Raw genomic sequence first — 23,940 nt, forward strand, 5'->3', positions numbered from 1 at the left:
TTAAATGGGAGACACCTTATATTTAAACTGTGCCCCTAGTTCTAGGGGCACAAGGGAAAACATCCTCTCAGCATCTACCCTGTCAAGCCCCCTCTGAATCTTATATGTTTCAATAAGATTACTTCCTATTCTTCTAAACTCCGGTAAGTTTAGGTCCAACCTGTTCAACCTTTCCTCATAAGACAACCCCTTCTTTCCAGGAATCAGCCTAGTTAATCTCCTCTTAACTGCTTCCAAGGCAAGTATGTCCCTCCTTAAGTAAGGTGACCAAAACTGCATGTGATCTAACCAATGTCCTGTACAGTTGTAGCGAGACTTCCCTACTTTTATACTCCATCCCCCTTGCAATAAAGGCCAACATTCCATTTGTCTTAATTATTTGCTGTACCTGCATGCTGACTTTTTGTGATATATGTAAAAGGACATCAAGGTCCCTCTGTGCCCCAGCATTCTGCTAGTCTCTCTCCATTTAAATAATATTCTGCTTTTCTATTCTTCCTGCCAAAGTGGATAACCTCACATTTTCCCACATTATATTCCATCTGCCAATTTTTTGCCCACTCACTTAGCCTATCTATATCCCTTTGCAAACTTTTTGTATCCACCTAACAACTTGCTTTCCTATTTATCTTCGTATTGTTAGCAAATTTGGCTGCAATACAGTCAGTCCCTTGATCCAAGTCATTAAGTGTACAGTAGCTCATAAATAGTTGAGGCCCAGCACTGATCCCTGAGGCACTCCACTAGTTAGTTTGCCAACCTGAAAGTGATCCATATATCCCAATTCTCTGTTACCTGTTAATTAGCCAGTCCTCCATCCATGCTAATACATCACCCCCAACACCATTTGCTCTTATCTCGTAACCTTTTGTGTGGCACCTTACTGAATGCCTTTTGGAAATCCAAATATATTACACCTACTCATTTATGCACCTCTGCAGCCACTTCTTTTTTGACCCTAGAATGCAGGTCCAGGGGACTTGTCAACATCAGTGATGGTCACAGCCTAGTACTTGTGTGGCACAAATGTTATATGCCGCTTATCAGTCTAGGCCTGAACATTGTCCAGGTCTTGCTGCATATGTACATGGACTGCTTCAGTAGCTGCAGAGTTATGAATGGTACTGGACGTGCAACCATCAGTGAACATCCCCAATTTTGACGTTATAATGAAGCAGCTGAAGATGTGACCAAGGATAGTGCCCTGACAAAATCTCGCAACGATGTCTTGGGCCTGAGATAATTGACCTCCAACAACCACAACCATCCTTCTTTGTGCTAGATATGACTCCAAATGACAAATTTGCATACCCTGGTCCAATTACCCCTGCCAGTGAAATTCCCCCCCTGCCCCCACCACCACCCCTCAGCCTTTCACCTGAAGACTACATTTGGTCTCAACTCCCTATGTGAAATGCCACAGAAGTTCAACTTGTATATTTTAATTTACACATTGAATCCAATATAACAATTGATATTAACTATCAATCAGAAAGCATGTCTTTAGAAGAATGAATGTTAATACAGGCAGTTCTCCTCATCATCGTCATCCAGTCTGGTAATCTAATACAATAAAGTCCCGCCATTCACGGGGGTTATGTTGCTGCGATATCTCGCAAACAGCGATATCGCGAAGGGGGACATGTTTTTGAATGGGATTCAATTAGATCTGTTCCAGCTATGCGAGGGCAGTACTGGACTCTCCAGCAAAAATGTGGTGCAGTACCTGAATAGGACAGATGGGGGAGGCTCTGAACCTAGTGTCATCACTCTTGGCAAGAGATTACCAAAACATGCAATGTGCATCGATTCCTCGAATTCTTGATAAAGGGTTAGTTAAGAATTATAGGGATGGGAAAACTAGGGGGCAAGTTTATAAAACATATAGGCATAGAGTTAGTTTAGATGCTAACGAAGATTTAAAATTGAATAGAGCCGTTATTGTAGCTCTGGATGCTCCATCATGGCTGCCGTCTCCCCGGGAAAAGAGAGAAAGAAACTGCGGGTAAGCAAGCATTGCTAGTGCAAAGTAAAAAGAGTGGGTAAGTCAATTCGTGAACAAAGAGGTCGCAAATGGTGGGACTTTACTGTATTCGTACTCCTCCAATCTGAGCATCCCAAAATTTTTAATTGTTCCACCAGTGGCAGCCACACCTACAGTTACCAAGTTTCTAATCTCTGGAGTTGCCTCCCCAAATCTCTCCATCTCTCTTTCCTCCTTCAAGGTGCTCCTTAAAACCTACTTCTTTGACCAAGCTTTTGGTCATCTGCCGCAATACCTTATCTGGTTCAATGTCAAATTTCTTTGACAATATTCCTGTGTAGGACTTTGGGATGGTTTACTGCATGTTGCTGTTGTTGTTAATAAATTAGATTAAGTGTTCTATTCCATTTGTTCTGTGTGGGTTACAATATCACACTAATTCAGATTAGAAACACTATGCTGATACCAAAAGTATCATACAAAGCTAAAGTCAGGTAGTATCAGGCTTTTTTTTATATCTGCAGAAGTTTGCTCGATCAATCAGACACCTGTTGTATTCACTTTCAACACTGGGGGAATTCAAAATGGTTCCAAGATCCTGTTAGATCAGAATCCCCATCATGACAATAGTTTCTCAGGCTCAGTCATCCTGTTTTAAATTACTAATAATCATATATATGTACCTTAACACATTGTCTATCCTTCATTGCATTTCTTTTCTTATTCCTTCCTTATCTTACTACTTTTTCCTCTACTGTCATAGCTATCATCTTTGCAAATACATTGACACCAATCCCAGTTTTAGTCAGCATCCCTCACCCAGAATTACAAATCTAAATCCTCCCTTCTACACCATTTCCACAATCACATGTTAATGTTTTTAATCTAACTGATCCAATGCACAGCCCCAGGAGCTGCCTGGATATTGATATCTGCAAGATATCAAACTTCAATGCAAAGCAATAACTTCTCAAACAGCTTGTTCAACAGCTCCTTCTTAATCTGCACAGGTCATTAAATCAACATGAACCATTACATCTGACTTTTCCTTCCGTTCCAATAGTCTATCTACCTGTTCCTCAGCTTGTCATCAGGGAGACAACACACCATCGTGAGCTCCAGATGCAGCTACCTCGTTTCCCAAAATCTTCCTTGCTGACCCATGTGTTTTCATGGACAATGGGATTTCTTCACCATAGGTAATGATGTGTTGCTGCTCAAAGCTTTCCTCCTCTATATCTCTGACATTGTCTCATCACCTTTGTCAAGAATTGTGTACCTATGGGATAAATCCAGACCTGTAGAATTTTCTTTTACTGATCCTCCCATCTCCTTTTACTCAAAATGTTCTCCGCATGCAAAACTTGCTTCACTGTGCCTTGGAACTCCTCTCACTTTATGAGGGGAATGGCCTTTTGGAATATATCTTCTGGGAACTATGCATTTACAAATTTACCTGTCCCCACTGTTGTCATGGTGCATTTAGTGAAGCCAATGCCAGTTAACTGGGTTAGCAACGCAATCTGAGATTCAGCTTGTTCAAGCTGTGCTTCTAGATCAGTACGCGAGCATTTCCACGATTGAGGATTTTGCAGACTGAACTTCTCTCTTTGCATATCCCTGAAGAAAGCAATGAAAAAGAAATGAAATACGTAAAAGTATATAGTCCAATTTAAGACATCATAATTGAACTTTAACACTGATAAACATGTACAGAGCAGTCTGGCTGTGCTTTGAGTGAAGTAGTCTGACTCCATTAATTCGTGTAAATAACATGAGTTTCAATGGAATAATGAAATGGTGTTGGACATCCATGTGCTTTGTTAAATGCATTGATTTATCAAACAATCTGCTCTGAAAGGATTGAGGGTGCTGAGAGCAGAGGCTGGGGGGTGAGGGGTGCACAGGGAAGAGGGCAGAGAGGAGTATAGAGATAGCACAGAATCATCACGCCACAGGAGGAGGTCATTCAGCCCATCAAGCTCTCTGTAGAGCAATTGCGTCAGTCCATTCTTCTCGCTCAAGCTAGAGAGGAGACTCCGGGGTAGATTGGGCGAGAGGGCAGGAGGGGTTTAGAGAGGTCAATGGTGGCAGCGGGAAGGCAAGAAAGGAGTGGCAGGGACATGCCAGGAAAGGTGTGACACAGCATGACAGAAAGTGGGGGGGTGACACGCGAGGGCTGCCGGGAGGATAGACACATGAGGGCCGTGGGGGGGACGGGGATGACACACATGCAAGGGCCGTGGGACACACACACACACACACGCACGCAAGGGCCGCGGGGAGGGGGGAGACACACAAGGGCCGCGGGGGGGGGGGGGGGGGGGGGAGGAGCACGTGAGGAGGGGGAGGGCGGGGAACACGTGAGGGCCACGGGGGAGGGGGAGGGCGGGGGACACGCGAGGACCAAGTGGGGGGGTGAGGGACACGCGAGGGCCAGGGAAGAGGCAGTGGGGTGAGGGCCGGGGCAGGGGCAGAGGCAGGGGGGTGAGGGCTGGGGCAGGGGCAGGGGCAGGGGGTGAGGGCCGGGGCAGGGGCAGGGGGGTGAGGGCCGGGGCAGGGGCAGGGGGGTGAGGGCCGGGGCAGGGGCAGGGGGGTGAGGGCCGGGGCAGGGGCAGGGGGCTGAGGGCCGGGGCAGGGGCAGGGGGGTGAGGGCCGGGGCAGGGGCAGGGGGCTGAGGGCCGGGGCAGGGGCAGGGGGGTGAGGGCCGGGGCAGGGGCAGGGGAGTGAGGGCCGGGGCAGGGGCAGGGGGGTGAGGGCCGGGGCAGGGGGGTGAGGGCCGGGGCAGGGGGGTGAGGGCCGGGGCAGGGGCAGGGGGGTGAGGGCCGGGGCAGGGGCAGGGGCAGGGGGGTGAGGTCCGGGGAAGAGGCAGAAGGGTGAGGGCCGGGGCAGGGGCAGGGGGGTGAGGGCCGGGGCAGGGGCAGGGGGGTGAGGTCCGGGGAAGAGGCAGAAGGGTGAGGGCCGGGGCAGGGGCAGGGGGGTGAGGGCCGCGGAATGGACAGCGAGAGGGGCAGAGAAGAGAGAGTCTGCGAGCAGAGGGGAGTGGATTTGGAGGTCAGAGGGGAGGGCGAGGGTTGTGGCAGAGTGGAGAGGCTAGGGACTTGAGAGATATGCTGGGGAGCAGAGAGTGTGTGCAGGCAGTAGAGAGAGGAGAATCCAGCAATCTGCCACATTATGTTCTGTCATGTAACATTATGGTGACAGCCTCCGCTATAGGTAGGAATAGTTCCAATGGATCATCGCTGAATATGAGAGCTTTATCCATGTTTTCAATTCCCCTTTCTATTTTTATTTTTTGTCTTCCTATACCATTTACCAACCAGACAATATCCTCCCAGAATCCTATTCACCTCATCTTTCTCATTATGTACATTTACTAAAATGAAGGACATTATACATTGCAAAAGTCAAAAAAATTACAAATTAATCTAACAAAATAAACTAAATTTCACTTCCTGATTCAAATGAATAAATGCTTTTGGAATCTGTCTTCTTGTCACTTACATTGTTTTCAGAAATGCTCCTGAATAAACGTGACTGTTTTTGGCCTGTTGCTCCAAGATTCTAATCTCTTCCTGCAGAGAATGGATCTCATCTTCATAAGACTGATGCAGCAATTTGTCCATGAGTTCTACTGTACTAAAATGATACAAGATTGCATTATTCCAGATCACGTCTTTAAAAGTAAACTAAAGTAACATTGGAGGATTGTGTAGGCATCTGGCTTTGCTCAATGGTAGCACTCACAATCCAAGTCAAAAGGTTCAAGTATCATTCCAGAAGCTTGAGGACATAATGTAAGCTAATACTTCAATGCAGTACTGAAGGAGTGCTGCACTGTCTGAAATGCTGCACTTTAGATAAATTGAGGCCTCCTACTGCCTTCTCAGGTGAACACAAATGATTCCATGACACTATGCAGAAAAGAGCTTGGGAGTTCTCCATGTCTTGGCCAATATTTATTCCTCGCTCAAATAATCAGATATCTGAGAGTGGTATTATCTCATTAGTATCTGTTGGACCTTGCTGTGTAAAAATTGTTTGCCACATTTCCATTTGATTCTACCCTTCAAAAGATTTTATTAGCTGTGAAATGCTTCGAGATGTCCTGAATCCACGACAGATACTATATAAATGGGAGTTTTTTATTTTGTATACTGTCTGTCCCAGCCATGTCACATGCTCCCACCCGTTACTCCAATGACATATCAGGCAGAGAAATGTGTGTAGCTGTCTGTCTTGACTCCCACGATCTAAATCAGAAGATCAGAAGTCCATGTATTATTCGAAAGCACATAATAGTTCCACACTCTCAATTTCAGGGGAGCAAAATCAAGCATTTCTGACACACATAAGTCATCGTTAACCAAGTTTGGTTTATCATGTCAAGCTCTACTGTGTGTCACTCTCCTCTGCCTAACTATCTACTAATTCAAGGTCATTCAAGAACAAGAAGAATCAGCCATATTGTGACCTCTCTGTAACCTCCAATTTCAACTGCAAGTTGCACATGAGTTTCTTTGTCCTTGTCCCCTTGAATGAAACCATCTACCTCAGCTATTTCCACTCCTTTCTCTCCCCAACTACCGCAGCCTTGAACTACCATCACTTCGTAGTTTCTTCCCATCTACCTTTCCTCAATTGAACCCCCCGCTCTACTTCGAATCATTCAAAGACACTCCCTGGCCCCAGTAGAAGCTGACAAAGTCATCTGGCTCCCTTTACTCTGGCACTGTCCCTCCATCTTCAAGATCACGGTCATCTGAAGGCACCAAAAAATGCTTTACCTCTATAGTAGCACACTCGCTTGAGTCAAAAGAGTGTAGGTCAAGTCCCACTTCAGAGACTCAAGCACATTGCCTAGGCTGACATGAGTGCAGTATTAAGGGAGTGTCACATTGTCAGAGGTGCCATTTTTCAGATGAGACATTAACACAGATACAGCAAAGGCTACGGGCCCTGACAACATCCTGTTGCAGTACTGTACACTTTGGGCTCTAGTACTAGCTGCGCCCTGAGCCAAGCTATTCCTGTGCAACTACAACACTTTGCGACAATGTGGAAAATTGTCAAGCTATGTCCACAAAAAGGACTACTCCAATCCGGCCAATTACCATTCCGCTCAGCAATTTGATGGAAGATGTCGTCAATAGTGCTATCAAATGGTACATACTCAGCATAGACTGACATCAACGCTCAATTTGGTTTCCACCAGAAACACTCAGCTCCAGACCTCATTACAGCCTTGGTCTAAACACGGACAAAAGAGTTGAGTTCAAGAGGTGAGGTAAGAGTGGCTGGTCTTGATAACAAGACAATATTTGACAGTGTCATATCAAGGAGACCTAGCAAAATTGAAGTCATTGGGAATCGGGGGAAAACTTTCCACTGGTGGAATCATACCTAGCACAAAGGAAGATGGTTGTGGCTGTTGGAAGCCAATCATCTCAGCCCCAGAACATTGTTGCAGAAGTACCTCAGAGTAGTGTTCTACAGCTACTTCATCAAAGACCATCCTTCTTCATAAGGTCAGAAGGGGAGATGATTGCACAGTGTTCAGTACCATTCACAACTCCTTTTAATGAAGCAATCCATGCAGCAGGACCTGGATTACATTCAGACTAGGGGGCTGATAAGTGGCATTCACGCAAGTGTCAGGCAATGACCATCTCCAACAAGAGAGAATCTAACCATCTCTCCATGACATTCAATGTTATTACCATTGCTAAATCCCCCATTATCAATATCTTGAGGATTACTATTGACCAGAAGCTTAACTGGACAAACATTTAAATACTGTGGCTACAACAGAAGGTTGGAGGTTGGCAATTCTGTAGCAAGTAACCCACTTCCTGACTCTCCAAGCCTGTCCATCATCTAGAATGTACAAATCAAGGGTGTGATGGAATACTCTCCACTTGCCTGGATAAGTGTAGTCCTAACGACACTCAAAAAGCTCAACACCATGCAGAACAAAGCAGCCCGCTTGATTGGCACCCTATCCACCACCTTAAATATTCACTTCCTTTACCATAGGCACACAGTGGCAGCAGCATGTATCATATACAAGATAGACTGCAGCAACTCACCAAGGTTCCTTTAACTGCATTTTCCAAACACACGGCCCTACCACTTAGAAGGACAGGGGCAGCAGACACACAGGAACATTACCACTTGCAAGTTCCCCTCCATGTCACACATCATCCTGACTTGGAACTATATTGCCATTCCTTCACTGTCTCTGGGTCAAAATCCTGGAACTCCCTCCCGAATTAGACGTTTAGTGTACCTAGACCACTTGGGCAGCAGTGATTTAAGAAGGAGGTGGCTCACCACCATCTTTTCAAATGCAGTTAGGGATGGGCACTAAATGCTGGCCTTGCCAACAATGCTGACATTCTATGAACGAATATAAAAAAAACCTCGTCTTCCCCCTCAGTTGGACGTAAAAGATTCCATCACATTATTCGAAGAACAGCAGAGGACTTCTCCCCAGTAGCATGGCCTATAAATATCCCTCAAACAATGTTCCTGGAAGAGATTATCTGGTGATTATCAATTTGCAGTTTATAGGAGCTTATCGTGTACAAATTGGCTGCCACGTTTCCTACACTTGAACAGTGATTACACCTCAAAGGTTCTTTTTTGGTTTAAAAACACTTTGGAATGTCCTGAGATCATGAAAGGTGCTATTTCTCAAATCAGTTTTGTACTTCTATTCTCCCTTTCTCTCAGGTTTCGCAGGTCCATCCATCTAACACTGCCATTGCCGAAGACCAATAAATTATGACTGATATCCTCTGTAATTGTGGTGTGCTATCTCCCCTTTCTTTCTTTGTATCATTCGACACCATTGACCATGCCATTCTCCTACACCACTCTTCTCCATTACACACTATGTGGAACTGTTCTTCCATAATTTCATTCCTACCAATCTGGCTGAAGTCCATTTCCAGATATAGCTTCTCCTTCCTCCCCCTCAATGTCAACTCAAGGATTTATCCCTAACCACTTCCTCTTCCTTATTGCTCTGCTCCCTGTAACAAACATCACCCACAAATATAGGGTCAGCTTTCATGTATTCTATGTGCTGATGACATCCAGCTATATTTCACTACAACTTCTCTCAACGCCACCACCATATCCAGAAAACAAAAACATTCTGTGAATGATGTAAATCTGAAGTTTAAAAAAAAGAAAATGCAGGCAGGATCTGTGGAAAGAGAAACAACGTTAACATTTCAGATCCATGATTTTCTATCAGAACTGCAATAAGTTAGGGAAGTAACAGATTTTAAGCAAATACAGACCTTCCTTTTAGTTCTTACCTTCCCTCCCCACTTTCCCTGCTTCTGTACAAGTCACAGAAGATCTCATTCATGACTTATAAACTTTGGGCAATATTAGTGTGGACAATGGCTGGGGGAGTTTAAAGGGTGGTAAGCGAAATAAAGACTTTTCCATTGGGTCTTTCCTCCCATCTCCCTTTCCCTCCTCACTACTTGCTCAAAACTTGTTACATCTCTAACCTTTTTTAGTTCTGCTGAAAAGTCACCAACCTGAAACATTAACTGTTTCGCTGTATGTAGATGTTGCCTGACTGGCTGCGTTCTTTGTTTTATGTGTCACATTCATAGTGTTGGGATATTTCTCTGACAAAAACTTCAGCTAAACATCAGAAAGATCAAAGACAAAGACTCAAAGACTCCACTCATTGCCAGTGATGCCATCCATCTCTCCAGGGACTTATTTATATTGGACACAATTGTGCACAACTTGGCATTGTGCTCAATCCTGAGATAAGCTCCATATTTCACTTCCTCTCCAGCATCATTTACCACCTCCATATCTCTTACCTTAGCCCAATAGACATAACCTTATCCACATTTTCATCATGTCCTGAATCAATTATCCCAACGTTGATTTTGCTGGTATCTCACTATCCATTCTTCGCAAGCTCCAACTTGTTCAAGACAGAGTTAACCACATTCAACGTAGCCAAGTTCCACCAGCCCACCTCGCTTGGACATATTTTGGCTCTTCAGTCCCCAACACACCCAATTCAAAATCCTTATGCTTGCCTTCAAACTTCCCCATGGCTTTGCACCTCATCTCTGCAAACTTCACTATTTGCATACTCTAACTCTGGCCTCCTATACATCTCTTCTCCCTACTATTCATATTAGCTGCATCATTCAACCTTCAATCCCTTGACATATCTGTCCTATTTAAATATCACTTAAAATCTAGCTAAATCTTTTTAAATCTAAATCTCTCTAATCTAGCCTTCAGTCACCTAATACTTCTTTTGTAAAGCACCTTAGGGCATCTTATATTTATACATAGCCTTGGGCATACAAGTGTTCTTGTTGAAATATACAGACTATTTTGTAATCATTACTGCTAAAAACAAAAATAACTTCCAGACTCTAACAATGCACTGCAGCAGAACATAGTAAATTAATATACCATTTCAGTGGATTACAGAAGTTTTTTTCAAATTACTTTACCTATAATTGAACCCAAACTTTTCTTTTCCCACACAGAATCATCAAAAATTACAAAAATCACTTATAAATTGATTTTCACCACTCCCTTCCTGAAGGGAGTGTGCTTAAATGTATAAAAACTGCATTTTTACAAGACATGAATAACAGTGCAATAGCACCATTTGCTGCCAAAACTACAGAATTACAACAATAATTTCAACAATTTATTATTTGCACTTCTGAGTAAAACTTTAAATCCATGTGGAAGCTGATATTTTTTCTCTTCTTTCAGGAGCCTCTGGCCATGCAGACAAGCAAACTGCTTGTTTCACATTTCTCCAATGCCCCTCTGCACTACTGGAGGTCAGAGCTAGTTGCCAGTCTCTTTTTGCCCCTCCTTCTTAAAAAGATTTTTTTTAACAGCATTGCTTCAATTTCTCTTTTAGAAATTCAAATGGCAGTTTACCCTCCTGGGGTCTGGTAATATCTGAAAGCCACCAACCTCAACTGATCAAGACACAAAGGGATTTTGCTGATGTTTGATTCCAGTGAGATGCAATGTAGCTGAGGCACTTAGCTTTTTACCATCTCAACTGATGAGAGAAAAGCTAACTCTAGAAATTTTAATTTGTGCTTCACTCTACCTTTCTGCAGAAGTGTTCCTGATTACCTCCTTTCAACTATGTCAGATTAATATTCTATTCTTCAGACGAGATTCAGCCAGGCTATTTTACAAGGATCACAGGTCCATCTTTCAGACATCCTAACAAGAATAGATCCACGACATGCATAGCCTCATGAGACGAGAGTGGTACCTTCTTTTGAGAACATGCATCTATTTAATCATACAAATTCTGAAACATTTGCTTCTGCTCATATGCTATTCAAAATAGTAAAATAATCTTTCACAAAACGTATGCAACTACACCCAGCTAGCATTGGCTGGCCCTTTATGCATTTCCAGAAATTAGTGATTAAAAGCTGTGAGCTGTTATTGCAATGTCATCACCATAGAATTTCATTCATTTCTCTCACACCCTCCTCTATTTATTTCTAAAAACAATTAAGCATTTCTGGTTCCTCACAAATTATGTGCAAATTTCTTGTGGCCAGTTAGCTTAAATTTGCATTCATTAAATACTGACACATAACATTTTATTAAAATTTATTCTCACGATATATTGTTAACAAGACCAGCATAAGTTGCCCTTCCCTAGTTTCCCTTGAGAAAGAGGTGGCGAGCTGCCTTCTTGAACCACTGCAGTTCATAGCGTGAAGGTACTTCCAAGCTGCAGTGCCATTGGGCGTTCCAGGGTTTTGAATCAGGCAGCAATGGGGAAGGAACGCTGATATATGACCAAGTTAGCATGATGTTTGACTTGGAGATGATGGTGTTCCCATGTGCCTGATGCCCTTGTGCCTGTAGGTGGTGGAGCTTGTGGGTTTGAGAGGTGCTTCTGAAGGTTTGGCTCTCTGAAAAACCATTCCCATGTATTTATAACAACTTAAGAAACAGCATTTTATTTATAATTATTTAATTTTGGTATGGGTTATCTTTGTCTACCCTCCACTCATTCCCAACTTTCCCTTCCAATCACTGTCAGATCTCATTTATACCCATTTCATCTACCCATTTTGCCCAAGCTCCCTTTTTACTGATCATAGACATTATAGTTATTACAGCACAGGAGGAGGCCATTCATCCCATCAAATCCATTTCAAGTCTCTGTAGAACAATACAGTCAGTCCCATGCCCCCACTCTATCCCCGTAGTCCAGTTTAGTTCCCTTAAGTTCCCATCCAATTTCCTTTTGAAATCAATCATCTCCATTTCCACAGCCCTTCTAGGCAGTGACTTCCAGGTCATTACCACTCGTTGCAGAAAATGTTCTTCTTCGCATCACTCATGTATCTCTTACCCAAAAACTTAAATTTGTGTCCCTTCACCAGTATTACCTCTCCATCCACTGCTTTCTATCCTACCTTCACGCTGTAGTATTGCCTTCATGTCATGGCAGGAATGAGGCAGTCATGAGCTTTGGTGAGGATATGGGAACGTTGAGACTTGATGGAATGAATGGCTCCTCCTTTTCTGTAGTAACTATATTTTCTATGGTCCATTTACCATCAGCTAATGGAAACAGCTTTTCTTTGTCTACTTCATCTAAATTTGTCATAATTGTGTGCACTTCTATCAAATCTCCTCTCAATCTTCTTTGTTTCAAGAAGAACAGCTTCACCCACATCCCTGAAACCATTCAAGTAAATTTCCTCTGCACCCTCTCAGTGACCCTCACACATCCTTCCTAAAGTGTTAACCAGAACTCGACACAATATTACAGTTATGGCCTAACCAGAGGTTTAAAAAGGTTCAGCATAACTGAATATCTCTTTTCGATACCTCTTTCCTATACGCTTTGCTAACTATTCCCTCAACATTCCCATTATCCTTACCAAAGCTCATAGCTCCCTCATTTCCGCCATGACATGAAGGCAACACTACAGAGTGAAGGTAGCATAGAAAGCAATGGATGGGGAGGTAATACTGGTAAAGGGATCTGAGGACAAGATCTGATGCCTTGAAGTAGTTGGTTGCAAGGGACAAGTGGGTACACAACCAAGGAAAAGGACCAGCAATTCCTTGACCTGCCCTGTCAGACCCCAGGACCACTCTCCCAGCACTGCCATTTACTCCCCAATTTTGCTGGACAGCAATGCCAACAAACCTGAACAGCCATCCTCTCCCATTATTATACCAGTCTAAATGCCCCAGTGCTCTGGCACCCCTTTGAAACTCACATGTGATCATATCAAACCCCAACATTGCATCCCTCTCCTACGAGCCAAAGCCCACAATCTAACTCCTAGACCAGTTAAAACCCAGTATGTCCCAATGGATAGAAATTCATCTCAAACGGTGGCGCAAAATGGGCGGTTACTGGCAGCGCCTGATGTTCAATAATAACAATTGCAGTCAACGGGATTACGGGCGGCCGATCCGATAACGCCTGTTTTGCGCCATCGCCGGAGTCGAATTTCTATAGCCCCCAAGAAGTCCGATCCCGGTATTCAATAAAATAGTCGACAGGCAAAGGTAATAAATTTCACTTTAAAATGATGATGTAACAATTCCAGCCCCCGCCCGCAAAAAAAAAATCTACGTCAATTCAAGTTTTTTCACCTTAGTCCCGGGAACTCCGAGGCTGCAAACTAAGAGCTAAGAGCAACCGAACCCGCGCGCAACACCATTCAAATGCTGAGCGCGCGAGACACAGGCTCAGGACTCGTCCAAGACGCCAATCATCCGTGGGTAAACCCCGGCAGCTTAAAAACAGCTTTGCCGCACAGGTTCACTACAGGCTATAAGGTCACAACAATTTACTTTTATATATTGATACCCTCCAATTATTTTGTTTATGGCGAACACTTTAACCAATGGTAAAGTCATGTTGGTATTTTTATTTTGGTCCTTGCGCCCCTTTATATGAATCCGTGTTTTGTTAGCTTGCAGCATTTCCTTTTCTGTGTCACACCATTAAATAGCCCCACATTGATAGGGATGTGTTTTTTTCGTGTTCAAAGAAATCTATGTTTTTTTAAATACCGTATGTGTCGTTAATAATAATACTGCGAACGGCGCTGGCTAATTATCGCCTCGCTTAATAATTTTCACGGCCTGAGTCTCACTCCTTTCTCCACGTCTCTTGGTGGAACTGAAGCGGTTGGACAGGACTATGAGGGATAATAACTAGGACGGACAATAAACTATGGCAACGTGAGTGACCAAGGTGAAGTTTTCAAAGTGCTTCTTTTGTTCGAATTTTATTATCTTCATTCACATAAAGAGAGAGCAAGATTTTGAGTTTGTAAAAGTCAGTTTAAGTAGTTTAGGGTTTAGTTAACACTGTGCTCGGGGACCAGTATAATCAAATCAGCATCGTCAAATCGCGTGGCCTTTTTATTTTCCAACCTGGCTTGTCACTTGAATGTTCGGAACTAACAATCGATTTTTCTGTGTACAATGACAGGAGAGGAAACCTCGGAGAGGCTGGCTATTTATGGCACTGTTAGCTGTGTTAAATATTATGAATCCAGTAGATTGGGCCCAACAAATTAAATTTAATGCAGACAAGTATAAAGTCTGGGCATAACGAAGAAAACTGTTCAAATGGCCTTCATGACTGATTGAAGCAGCTAACGGTGAAGTTGAAAGAGACAAAGGTGTCTCAAGCTCCATACGCAACATGTTTGGCCAATGCAAAGTAGCAATCAACAAAGCCAATGTAATTCAAGAAATTACAAGAGAAAATGAGATTGAAGATTAGCCATGATCATATTAAGTGAGATGAGTGCTGATTGCCCACAGCATTGACTGTGAGAGCTCTGTGCTCCGACTGCCCCCAGTCAAAGAGCTGCTATGGTTCAATTGGAACGCCCCACAAATTCTTACTCATGGGGTCATGGTTAGTGCACATGCCTGATTTCAATTTTGTGGCCCACTGAAATGAAGGAGGGCCACTCATCCGGCTCACTCACTAGTCTAGGTTGAACCATCACTGCTCTACACCCTGAGAAGAGCCAAATTTCCCCCGGGATGGGAGGAGTGATAGACCCCCTCACAACTTACGGGAGTCTATACCCTGAGAGGAGCCTCTTTCCCCCGGGGAGAGAGGAGATTTCTCAGATGAACTTATTGTCTTATCCACGATGAAGGGATGATCAGTTTTGGCCGCTACTCACTGGTTTTCAGATGAATGAGAGGTGATCTCATTGAAACATATAGGATTCTGAGAGGACTTGACAGGGTTGATGCTAAGAGGATATTTCCCCCCATAGGGGAATCCAAATCTAAGGGGCACTCCTTAAAAATAAGGAGTCTCCCATTTAAGATGGAGATGAGCAGGAATTTCTTCTCTCAGACTGTTATTCTTGTTTGGCATTCGCTTCCTCAGAAAGTCAGGGAGGCTGTGTCATTGAATATATCTAAGGCTGAGTTAGACAATCAGATTACCCATGATCTTATTGAATGACCTCCTCCTGCTCCAATTCATCATTATGTGGAGCGACACTGAGTTAGAGAGAATTTACGCTTCATGTCATCCAGTAGCCCTTGCTGAAAGATAAGGACACAAATTACCTGTGATGCCCATAATTGAAAAAAGCCTGTTGACATGTAATTATTGGTTCAGAACAGAAGAAATAGGGGTAGGCCATATAGCCCTTAGTGCCTTTTCCACCATTCAATAAGATCCTGGCTGATCTTCATCAACTGCACTGAAGTGCTGCTTTGGGCTGCAGTAGAGTGCTTAAGTTGGAGTTTGGTGACTGAGGGAGTTCAGTGAGGAGGGAACGAGGTGACCCTTTGAGTAACGTGAGTACGGTCGGGAAGTATTTGCTACTTTTATCGCTTATAGTTTTTAAGGTTTTATTTTGTGGTTCATCCTTTGTAAGGGCTATATTCTGTAACAATGAGGAGCAGGGAAGAAGGGCCCTAGAGTAATTGATATTATTTGATATTAAGTATCTTCCAAAAGGTTTAATTTAATTTAAAGGGGTAAGGCATGGCTCAGGAGAAGGGGTAAGGAGAGCTCAGAGCCGTGGTGTGCTCCTTCTGCTCTGTGGGAAGCCGGGAACATTTCCAATGCCCGGGGCCAACATGTGTGTGGGAAGTGTCTCCACATGCAGCTCCTGGAAGCCCAGGTTTCCGCGAGCATCCGCAAGACAGAGAGTATCGTGGATAGCACTTATAGAGAGGTGGTCACACCGCAGGCTAAGAGTCCACAAGCAGGGAGGGAATGGGTGACCATCAGGCAGACCAAGAGGACTAGGCAGGCAGTGCAGGAATCTCCTGTGGCTATTCCCTTGCGGAACAGATATACCGCTTTGGATACTGTTGAGGGGAGTTGCCTCTCAGGGAAAAGCAGCAACACCAAATTTGTTGCACCACAGTTGGCTCTGCTGCACAGGGGAGGAGTAAAAAGTGTGGGAATGCAATAGTTATAGGGGATTCAATTGTAAGGGGAATAAATAGGCATTTCTGTGGCAGCAAACAAGACTCCAGGATGGTATGTTGCCTCCCTGGTGCTAGGGTCAAGGATGTCTCAGAGAGGCTACAGGACATTCTGAAGGGGGAGGGTGAGCAGCCAGTGGCCGTGGTACACATTGGTACAAACGACATAGGTTAAAAAAAGGGATGAGGTCCTAAAAGCAGAATATAGGGAGTTAGGAAGTAAGTTGAAAAGCAGGACCTCAAAGGTAGTGATCTCAGGATTACTACCAGTGCCACGTGCTAGTCAGAGTACAAATAGCAGGATATATTGGATGAATACATGGCTGAAGGGATGGTGTGTGGGGGAGGGTTTCAGATTCCTGGGACATTAGGACCAGTTCTGGGGGAGGTGGGACCAATACAAACTGGACGGGTTACACCTGGGCAGGACCGGGACTGATGTCCTAGGGGGAATATTTGCTTGAGCGGTTGGGGAGGGTTCAAATTAAAATGGCAGGGGAATGGGAATCTATGCAAAGAGTCAGAGGAGGGGGGAATCAAGGACAAGAACAAAAGACAGAAAGGGGAATAAGAAAAGTGATAGGCAGAGAAATCAAGGGCAAGAATCAAACAGGGCCTCAGTGAAAAATAGTGGGAACGTGACAAGTAATGTTAAAAAGACAAGCCTTAAGGCTTTGTGCCTTAACACGAGGAGCATTCGCAATAAAGTGAATGAATTAACCACGCAAATAGATGTAAACATGTATGATATAGTCGGGATTGCAGAGACATAGCTGCAGGGTGACCAGGGATGGGAACTCAACATCCAGGGGTATTCAGTATTTAAGGACAGACAAAAAGGAAAAGGCGGTGGAGTTGCATTGCTGGTTAAAGAGGAAATTAACACAATAGTGAGGAAAGATATTAGCTCCGACGATGTGGAATCTGTATGGGTAGAGCTGAGAAACACTAAGGGGCAAAAAATGTTAGTGGGGGTTGTATATAGATCCCCAAATTGTAGTGGTGATGTTGGGAATGGCATTAAACAGGAACTTAGAGATGCATGCAATAAAGCAACATCTGTAATTATGAGTGACTTTAATCTGCGTGTAGATTGGGCAAATCAAATTAGTAACAATACCATAGAGGAGAAATTCCTGGAGTGTATATGGGAATGTTTTCTGGACCAATACGTTGAGGAACCAACTAGAGAACAGGTCATCCTAGACTGGGTATTGTGTAATGAGAAAGGGATAATTGGCAATCTAGTTGTGCGAGGCCCCTTGGGGATGAGCGACCATAATATGATAGAATTCTTCATCAAGATGGAGAGTGACGTAGTTGATTCTGAGACAAGGGTCCTGAAAAACTAAAGGAAACTACGATGGTATGAGGCATGGTTGGCTATGATGGATTGGGAAACGTTACTTAAAGGGATAACGGTGGATAGGCAATGGCAAACATTCAAAGAGCGCATGGGTGAACTGCAACAATTGTTTATCCCTGTCTGATGCAAAAGTAAAACAGGAAAGGTGGCCAAACCATGGCTTACAAGGGAAATTAGAGATGATATTAGATCCAAGGAAGAGGCATACAAATTGGCCAGAAAAAACAACAGACCTGAGGATTGGGAGCAGTTTAGAATTTAGCAAAGGAGGACCAAGGGATTGATTAAGAAAGGGAAAATAGAGTACGAGAGTAAGCTTGCGGGGAACATAAAAACTGACTGAAAAAGTTTCTATGGGTATTTGAAGAGAAAAAGATTGATGAAGACAAATGTCGGTCCCTTACAGTCAGAAACAGGGGAATTTATAATGGGGAACAAAGAAATGGCTGATCAACTAAATACATACTTTGGTTCTGTCTTCACAAAGGAGGACACAAATAACATACCAGAAATATTGGGGAACACAGGGTTTAGTGAGAGGGAGGAACTGAAAGAAATCAGTATTAGTAGGGAAATGGTGTTGGGGAAATTGATGGGATTGAAGGCTAATAAATCCCCAAGGACCTGATAGTCTACATCCCAGAGTAGTTAAGGAAGTGGCCCTAGAAATAGTGGATGCATTGATGGTCATCTTCCGAGATTCTATGGACTCTGGAACAGTCCCTACAGATTGGAGGATAGCTAATGTAACCCCATTATTTAAAAAGGGAGGTAGAGAGAAAACAGGGAATTATAGATCAGTCAGCCTGACGTTGGTAGTGGGGAAAATTCTAGAGTACATTATAAAAGATTTAATAGCTGAGCTCTTGGAAAACAGGGGCAGAATCGGACAGAGTCAGCATGGACTTATGAAGGGGAATCATGCTTGACAAATCTACTGGAATTTTTCGAGTATGTAACTAGTAGAGTTGATGAGGGGGAGCCATAGATGTGGTTTATTTAGACTTTCAGAAGGCTTTCGACAAAGTCCCACTAAAGAGATTAGCATGTAAAATTAAAGCGCCTGGGATTGGGAGTAGTGTATTGAGATGGATAGAAAACTGGTTGGCAGACAGGAAACAAAGGGTAGGAATAAATGGGTCTTTTTCTGAATGGCAGGCAGTAACTAGTGAGGTACTGCAGGGATCGGTGCTGGGACCCCAGCTATTCACAATATATATTGATGATTTAGATGAGGGAAATAAATGTAATATCTCCAAATTTGCAGATGATACAAAGCTGGGTGGGAGGGTTAGCTATGAGGAGGATGCAGAGATGCTTCAGTGTGATTTGGACAAGCTGAGTGAGTGGGCAAATGCATGGCAGATGCAGTGTAATGTGGATAAATGTAAGGTTTTCCACTTTGGTAGCAAAAACAGGAAGGCAGATTATTATCTGAATGGCTATAAATTGAGAGAGGGGAATGTGCAACGAGACCTGGGTGTCCTCGTACACCAGTTGCTGAAGGTAAGCATGCAGGTGCAGCAGGTGATAAAGAAGACAAATGGTATTTTGGCCTTCATAGCGAGAGGATTCGAGTACAGGAGCAGGGATGTCTTGCTGCAATTATACAAGGCCTTGGTGAGACCATGCCTGGAATATTGTGTGCAGTTTTGGTCTCCTTATCTGAGGAAGGATGTTCTTGCTATAGAGGGAGTGCAGCAAAGGTTTACCAGACCGATTCCTGGGATAGCGGGACTGACATATGAGGAGAGATTGAGTCGGTTAGGATTATATTCACTGGAGTTCAGAAGAATGAGGGGGGATCTAATAGAAACCTATAAAATTCTAACAGGACTAGACAGGGTAGATGCAGGAAGGATATTCCCAATGGTGGGAGAGTCTAGAACCAGGGGTCACAGTCTGAGGATATGGGGTAGACCATTTAGGACTGAGATGAGGAGAAATTTCTTCACCCAGAGAGTGGTGAGCCTGTGGAATTCGCTACCACAGAAAGTCGTTGAGGCCAAAACATTGAATGTTTTCAAGAAGGAGTTAGATATTGCTCTTGGGGCAAAAGGGATCAAAGGATATGGGAGGCAAGCAGGAGCAGGCTATTGAGTTGGATGATCAGCCATGATCATAATGAATGGCGGAGCAGGCTCGAAGGGCCTACTCCTGATCCTATTTTCTATGTTTTAATCCTGACCTCCTGTATGGTTTCCATTTCCCTTGATTCGTTAAGTATCCAAAAATCTTATTAAAATCTCTGTTTTAAATATAGTAAACAATCAGGCATCCACAGCTCTCTAGAATAGAGAATTCACAAAGATTCACAACCCTTTGAGTGAAGAAATTTCTACTTATCTCAGTCCTAAATAGCTGACCCATTATTCAGGTTCTGTGACTCCCAGTTCTAGACCTCCACAGCCAGAGAAAACATCTGCCTTGTCAAGCCCTTTAAGAATTTTACATGGTTCAATGTAATCATCTCTCATTCTTCTAAACTCCAGAGAATATAGGCCTTATTTATTCAATCTCTCCCCATAGGATGACCCCCCTCATACCAGGAATCAGTCTAATAAACCTATGTTGCACTCCCTCTGAGGCAAATATATCCTTTATTGGATAAAGAAGCCAAAGCTGTATACAGTACTGCAAGTGTGATCTCACCAAGGCCCTATATGATTTTAGTAAGACTTCCTTACACTTGTACTTTAATCCCTTTGTTTAAAGGCTAACATACAATTTGCATTTTTAGTTGCTTGCTGTAATTGCATGTTAACTTTCCATGGTTCATGTACAGAAGCATCCAGATTTGTCTGTCAATTTTTTTGCAGTCTCTCACCATTTAAAAAAAATCTGCTTTTCAATTTTTCCTACCAAAGTGGATAACTTTAGATTTCTCCACAGTATATTCCATCTGCACGTCCTTGCCCACTCACGTAACCTGTCTATATCACTTTGCAGCTTCTTTATGTCCTCGTTCCTCATGGCTTGCTTTCCCATTAGCTTTGTGATGCCAGCAAACTTAGATACGTTACATTCAGTCCCTCTTTCTGAGTCATTGATATCGATTGTAAATAGCTGAAGCTTAAGCAGTGATCCTTGAGGTTCTCCACTCGGTAAAGCCTGCTGACCCAAAAATGGCCTATTTATTCCTACTTCCTGTTCTAATGTTATGATATGGCAGGTCATATTTGCCAGACTGACCAAATCCATAAAGGAAACTTGGCCACGCTATCACAATGGTTTTGCAATTTATATTTAATACGAGAAGGCTTGTGTACTGAAATCAGAAGTCATGAATCCACTAACACCTTTAGAGATTTTAAAGATTAAATTAAAACATTTATTAACAAAAGAAGAAAAAAAACTTAAACACACACAAGATTACAGTCACACAGTTATAACGGTTCCCAAAATTTCTACTTAACCAAATTCCTAACTACACACCCCCTTTAAGGCAACAGTCCAAATAGATTCCAAATTTATAAAGTCATCCAGCAATTTTACCATAAGCACCCACTGGACAATGAACTTCCAAAAGCTTTTAACACAACTTTGGTTATTGGAACTGCAAACTTGCAGGGTAGCTAGAGGCTTTTCCCCAAGTCTGTTTCACACACTCAGCTTTCAAGATCTCTCACTGCCACACCTCACACAGCCTTCCATCCTTCTATAAATATATTTCTCCCTTTTTGTTCTGCAAAACTCATTGTTTCCACTTGTCTTTAGAAGTTATTTTTCCCAGAATATAAAAAATCTTTCTTGTTATCATTATGGCCAGCACATTTGGGAAAAATCAACATCATAACCTTGCCTTATTTATCTTGCCAGTTGTACAAATCTTATCATGTCCCTTTGAAAATCAAACACTTCTCCATTTATCTAAAAATGCAAATTTCATTCACACCATATCTGTTGACCTCACCCTAGCTCTACTCATCTTCATTTCAAATGCCTGTTTTGCACCTCACTTCTTTGATAATTTAAACCTTGCAGCCTAATCATTTCTAATTTAATTAAATTAGCCATACCCACAGAACCACACACACATGCCTGCTTTAAAATATCTCTCAATATTATGAAAAATGTGATAATTCCTTGACAATGAGCACCAATTTTGTGAAATAACATATTGTGTGGAATCTTTATTGAATGCTTTTTGAAAATCTAAAAATACTACATCACTGGTATCCCAAAACTCACCCTGCTAGTTACAACCTCACAGAATACCAACAGATTTATCAAATCTGCGTAAATTCTTGATTATGATGCAGAAAATGTTGAGTTTTCATTTTGCTCTTCTGTCATTACTTGCAAAATTGATTGTGAAAATATATGTCTAATGTTCTTCAAATCACCACTGTAGTTCAAAAGTAGCAATAGATAAAACTTGTTTTACTGTAAATACATTGTATGGTTTCACCATTTATAGCACTAATCCACTAGAGGGAGTATGAAATGGTAAAGTTAGCTGCATCTGAACAGCAGTCCTCAGTACAGCAGAACAGTTAAGTAACTCAAATTTGCTTCAATCTGTTCTGAGGCAGGCGAGGAATTTTACTTAAAAGTATATTTAGGACGAAAGCCAAACTTAATTTTCCTTTAAAGCATGCATCTTTATTTGCAACTGTCATGCATAATTCCCTAACCTAGAGGGCAACTAAACAATGTTTCCCATGTTGTTTAATTTTAAGTGGGAAATGCATTTTGATACTGTAATTACTGGCTACATACTTATTCCATAAGTAACACAACTATAATTCACTTGAATATAGTCCTCCACCTTTAATGTACTCCGAATCTCCTGGATGATATCTGAAGCTCATGTCAGTTTTGTTGTTCAATGATTATGGCAGACACATTCATGTGAACAGGATTTTTCTGCTATTAGTGTTCAATAGTAAAATTAACAGCCCCAGATACCCTCCAGGGAATTTGGAGCATATTAATGGTTACAAAGAGAAAGAAACAAGATTTTAATTTCTATAGCTCCTTCAACAATCTCATGACATCCCAAAGGGCTTCAGAGCCAATAAAGCACTTTTAAAGTGTAGTCACTGTTGTTGTAATATAGCAAGCACAACAGCAAATTTGCATACAGCAAGTCCCCTCAAGAAGCAATGTGCTAATGACCAAATAATCTGTATTTTTTTTTAAGCAATGTTGATTGGCCACGACACCAGGGTAACTCCCCTACTATTCTTCAATGTAATATCATGAAACCTTTTACGTTCACCTGAGAGCACACTGTTCAATACATTTGGGATCAAATGTGAAACCAAGTTGCGAACAGACTAGTTTAATCTGAGATTGTTGCCAGGGAAAGGGATGGAGACAATGAATTATGGATCAGGGACTAAAAACAATGGCTTCAGTTTTCCCAATATTTAATTGGAGGAAATTTCTGCTCGTCCAGTACTGGATTTTTGATGAGCAGTCTGATAGTTTAGCAACAGTGGAGGTGTCAGAGGTAGTGGTGAGTTAGAGCTGGGCAATATAAGTAGCGGTGACTCTATTAACAATTAGATACCAGGTGCTCTAATTACCTTCTTGGATAAACTGTTGACACAGGTAATGTAACTAGTTTGTTCTGATAAAGTGAAAAGTTCTCAATTTGATTTGTTGATCTTTAAAGGAAATTAGAATTAAATACACTTCGTAAGATAATAAACACAGAAAAAATACATTATTAAATATGTGCTTTGTTTCTTCAGCGCTTACCATGGGTTCTTTCTTACCTAGAATGTCCGTGCATGAGATGTGGTGATTTATCGGTGTGATAGTTGTGAAGACAGGTGAGAAAGGAGTGCTGCCATTTCCAGAAGGCTGTAATTACAGTGTGATAAGTTTGCATAGATATTTTTCATTGTATATGTGGACAACAGAATTTCTAACAAATATATAATGCTAAGAATGCAATGTATGATTTTAAAACTGGGAGATGCAAGACATCTGCATGTTTTGGGGGACCTGGACTCTGCTTCACCAGAAGGCAACACTTGATCTTGGCTCCCAGAGTACTCTGCTGTGGGAGATCAACTGGTATAAAATACTTACTCTACATGAATTATATGCACATTACAAATTAGATACAGTAAAATTC

General features: G+C 42.5%; 2 protein-coding genes across 7 annotated transcripts in view; one reads left to right on the forward strand and one right to left on the reverse strand.

Annotated features, from left to right (window-relative positions):
• Positions 1–13,740, reverse strand: part of cenpp (centromere protein P) — a 308,552-nt gene extending 294,812 nt beyond the window's left edge. For 2 of the 6 annotated variants that reach the window (XM_078543378.1, XM_078543372.1), the window contains exons 1-3: positions 13,655–13,740; positions 5,489–5,623; positions 3,441–3,604 (exon numbers count right to left, since the gene is read on the reverse strand). In XM_078543378.1, the coding sequence (XP_078399504.1) occupies positions 3,441–3,604; positions 5,489–5,610 (286 nt within the window). In that variant the 5' untranslated portion in view covers positions 5,611–5,623; positions 13,655–13,740. Of the gene's footprint in view, positions 1–3,440; positions 3,605–5,488; positions 5,624–7,387; positions 7,408–8,406; positions 8,426–8,915; positions 8,966–13,654 lie in introns of those variants that run through there. The other 4 variants (XM_078543377.1, XM_078543374.1, XM_078543375.1 and 1 more) reach the window with 4 other exon arrangements.
• Positions 13,741–13,863: 123 nt separating this feature from the next.
• Positions 13,864–23,940, forward strand: part of nol8 (nucleolar protein 8) — a 56,281-nt gene continuing 46,204 nt past the window's right edge. Inside the window, exons 1-2 of the mRNA XM_078543382.1 lie at positions 13,864–14,261; positions 23,552–23,632. The gene's annotated coding sequence lies outside the window, so the exon portion shown is untranslated. The remainder of the gene's footprint in view (positions 14,262–23,551; positions 23,633–23,940) is intronic.

This window comes from Cetorhinus maximus, chromosome 6 (genome assembly GCF_964194155.1).
Source record: "Cetorhinus maximus chromosome 6, sCetMax3.hap1.1, whole genome shotgun sequence".
NCBI classification, from domain to species: domain Eukaryota; kingdom Metazoa; phylum Chordata; class Chondrichthyes; order Lamniformes; family Cetorhinidae; genus Cetorhinus; species Cetorhinus maximus.